Here is a 3908-nt window from a genome sequence, read left to right as displayed (position 1 = left end):
ATGAGGTATCATAGGCATCGAATGCTGCTTCTTCATTTGCTGGAAAGTTGATTGGCAACATTAGTTGGGTCGGGAACACACTTTTTCCTTCAATAAACTCAATACAAGGGCTTATACCGTAACCAAGAATTGGAGGCTCTGTTGATCCAGTAGTAAACTGAAGCATCTTTTCGAGGCTTACATTTTCTCTTCTTCCTGCTAAAGATAGGAAAAGTACAAACATATAAATTTGTGCATGCTGTAACCATTCTGAGACAATGTTAACATTGATAGGGATGAAATAGGCAGAAGAGAGAGAAAAAAGAAAGAATAAGGAACAAAAAAAGTTAAAACATGCACTGCATGAGCATATTGTAACTTAATTTTTTCAAAAGTCATTGTCTGACCAATAATCCCCACTCCCCGCCTCCCCATCTGTCTAAAGATCCACCTACTGCTCTTTTGATGAGACACAAATCACAAATTGTTAATTCTTTTTTTTAATGAAAATTATAATGCCCATCATGCTGTCTGGCATGGACTAATCAAAGGACAGGGCACTCTGATGTCACCATTTACAGGTTATGGTTATAGGGGATACAGGTAGCAGAATTATGATTTAGATGCCGAAGCATCTCATTACTGCTACATAATTAAAAAGTATAGAATATTTTAATTCTTACCTGCCACTTCGCGGACATACTTAACAAATTTCGAATACACTCCTTCTTCCACTGTTCGTCTGTTGGATCCACTTTCAGAAAATTTTGGCTTGAGAGTATGAAAGTACTTTTGTTGTTAGAAGTTTTTTTGCCGAGGGCCTCAGTAAGTACTTTAAAGTAGGTTTTGATCGAAGTAACTGAAATTATGAAAGAAAGTTCACTAATATAGTAAGAAACAAGTGGTGAAGTCGAAACCCACAATTCAGGCTGCTTTCCATTGCATTTATACGTCATCATCTTCCACCTAACGTATTTCAGTTTCCGTTTAGAATATGTCGCAAAATATAGATTGTTCAAATTTAAATTTACAAAAACATACCATTTAAAACTTTGAGTGCCTTATTTAAAATGTAATAAAAAATAACACCTGTGTAGTACAAACTTTAACAGTCAAGTTAACAGTCAAGTTTTCGACATTCGTTGTCACACATTTGTTTTCACAAATTTTCATAACATGTGTGAAAGACGAACAGGCATTTGTAAACCCATTTGAATGTGAAGGGCCTAGATGCTTTATGAATAAACACTGACACATTATTATTATTATTATTATTTATCAACGCCCTTTCCTGCCTTCACTTAAATATGGGTCTTTCCACAAAAATTAGAGAAAAAGTGTGACATGAAGTTTGTCTTTTATGATACAATAAAAAAAAAACAAAAATATAATATTTACCTCTACTAAACCTAATGTATCAAAGCCTCTCCTGAACTGGACCCTTGCTGGTGTTGCATTTGTTCCCATTATGACATTTTCACTTTCCTCTTCGGAAAGGAAACATGGCAGAGGTCCATTTTGTAACAGCGACAGTCCTATAAAAATAGATCAAATACTGGCAATCATTTATTATCGCACATGTCACTGTTACCCATCAGGAGACATTACACAAATAGAACAGGATAGAATTTAATGGAATAACCAGCTTTGGATCAAACTTTGTGGGAGAGTTGGTATGAGTATATATATTTATAACTGGTTGTTTGATTAAATGATTGTAATGTGGTAAATGTATGTAGTAAGTGCTGGCTCGTATGTTTTCAGCTCTATTTATGATTTTAAAAGATGCATACCTTTAAGAGGAGGTGCACTAAAAATATTCTCATACTTATTATCATATAATTAAAAATGGAAATCAAAAATGTTATCTTCAAGGCTTGCCCACTTCAAGTACATTATACTTTTGGGCTGTTGCCGCTTTCTTTCTTTTACCTATTGTTGTTATTCTCTTGTTAAATTTATAATTACATGTTAATGTTTACACATGTTATTATAAGAAACCAACAAATAAATGTTAATTGAATTTTAATTTGAATGTTTTTAGTGCACTTCCACATTAACATGTTTTGTCTTTAATAATAATTACCACACAACAGACCAGCTCCATAATAAAACTTTTTTCGAAGGTTGGCTGAATTCTCTATAATTTTGTAGCGTTGTTCGTCTACTTCTTTCAGAATATTCCTTTCGTCTTTCAAAATTTCCTGCAGCATTAAGACAAGAAACTCTTTTCTGGGGCCTCCTACATCTGCAGCTTCTTCTCCATAAAAAGTGACCTCCATGGGATATCTGAAGTCCTCACTGTCGACAAGTTCACTCATACCCGTTTCCAGAATATCGTTTCGTGAAACGAATATCGGCAACGTTTTCCCTTCAATTGTACTGTCTAAACTGTCTTGGTCTAGGGGTCGACCCTTTAAGAACAGCTGCTGGTATACCTGTAACACTTCCACTGGGTCCTCCTTATTTTTCCTAAAAACAGAAATGCCATACGGGTAATAATAATACATTACTACACTCGGATAAGTAATATATATGTATACATAGACATAGTGAAATATGTCTAGGTACTGTAGGCTATGCATTTCTACCGAGCGTAAAACAAATGCTAAATCGTCCTGTCGCTCATGAAGTAACATTTTTAACTTACGTTTCATTCAAGCATCTTTCTACTGCGGATTTCACAGTGGAGACTGAATTAGAGTCAAGATCATCTGCTCCTCTAAAAAAATGAAATATATAATCTTTAAAATTGTTATATTTTCTTTGTTTCTTTACGGATGCAGAACTGATGATGGAACAGATTCTGCTGATGTGTCCTCTATACCAAGATTCAAAATTATGGTATTGGTTCCTTACAGTTATATTTACTAGCTGATCCTTCTAAAATTTCCAATCTACTTCCGATCGAGATTGCCAAAACAACTTCTTTCAGTAGAGCGTCCCATATACGAAAATTTGGTAAAACAAAATTTTCACAAATTTATGCTTGATTTTCCCTTTTAACTAGATTTCCTGTCAAATGTACTATACACTGTATTTATTTTAAAGCTTATAAAAGTAAATTATATCTTTTATATACACATGTGGGTAGACTTACTGTACCAGTGATTAATTTAAACTTTCCAAGCTGAATACCCTCAATTAAGTTCCATTCAGCTTTGATTTGTACAATGTCAAAAAGGATGTAGCCACACAAATTTCAGGGTGGCAAAACCTTTGAAAGTTGCCGAAAATGTTTAAAACTATGATCTTTAATCAGTTTTAACTCTTAGGGTGGGTGCTGTGCTAAATTTAGGGTGGATGGAAGGCCATGAAATGAGGTGGGTGGAAAGTTCTGAGAGTGGGTGCTGCCGCCCACCTCCGCCCAGCATAATTACATCCCTGTGTCAACAATGTGTTTTAATAGAAATAAAACTTACCCAGTACTTGATGGGGAGTCCAGCAATACCTCTGGAATGTCAGAGTCATCATCTATTTCAATCTAGAAAAGTAATGTTTGATCAAGTTGAACATTTAAATATAACACAAAGTATGGTTAAAGGAGCGTGCACACCAAACACGAATTCGTATACGTGCATCTATTCTTTATCACCCTGCATTATTTTTTATTGTACATTTTATTTTGTGGCTCAAGGGATCCAATTCGGTTTTAAACATAGAATACCTTCTATCATATACCTTAACAACATTTGATATACAGTATGATAAATATTAACTATTGAGAGTAATTACTCAAAAGACATATTCGGCTATGAATTTTATTTAAATTTGTGAACAGCCATTTGTTAATGAATTATGATTCTGCGGACAATTTTGATTTTTGTTTACCTGTTCTTTAACATTCATACCTTCAAAAAGTTTGTCTGACCTGAAATTCCATACTGCTTTGCAGGCGGAATTTGTGATGTAGACGAATTGAATCCCTA

The 3908-nt window shown here is 34.3% G+C and overlaps 1 protein-coding gene across 1 annotated transcript; it reads right to left on the bottom strand.

The window, feature by feature from the left end:
* Positions 1 to 67: 67 nt before the first annotated feature.
* LOC117099916 lies at positions 68 to 3828 on the bottom strand. The gene is made up of 7 exons (XM_033239434.1): positions 3811 to 3828; positions 3402 to 3463; positions 2630 to 2701; positions 2066 to 2451; positions 1378 to 1514; positions 663 to 838; positions 68 to 198 (listed from the first exon to the last, which is right to left on the bottom strand). Exons 1-6 carry the CDS (start codon positions 3826 to 3828, stop codon positions 737 to 739), a joined length of 777 nt encoding a protein of 258 aa, XP_033095325.1. The 3' UTR covers positions 68 to 198; positions 663 to 736.
* Positions 3829 to 3908: the final 80 nt, after the last annotated feature.

The sequence above is a fragment of the Anneissia japonica genome, unplaced genomic scaffold, assembly GCF_011630105.1.
Source record: "Anneissia japonica isolate Jap-2015-1 unplaced genomic scaffold, ASM1163010v1 scaffold9414_len3964_cov226, whole genome shotgun sequence".
Classification (NCBI taxonomy): Eukaryota; Metazoa; Echinodermata; class Crinoidea; order Comatulida; family Comatulidae; genus Anneissia; species Anneissia japonica.
Note: the sequence above shows the minus strand (reverse complement) of the source record. Positions and strands in the feature narration are given on the sequence as shown.

Bases quoted from the DNA above. Each gene is read 5' to 3' on its own strand.
- LOC117099916 (XM_033239434.1), bottom strand. The intron at 2,452-2,629 runs GTAAGTTAAAAA...TTCTGTTTTTAG, and splicing joins GAAAGATGCTTGAATGAAAC to GAAAAATAAGGAGGACCCAG. The intron at 839-1,377 runs GTAAATATTATA...TCATAATTTCAG, and splicing joins ATACATTAGGTTTAGTAGAG to TTACTTCGATCAAAACCTAC.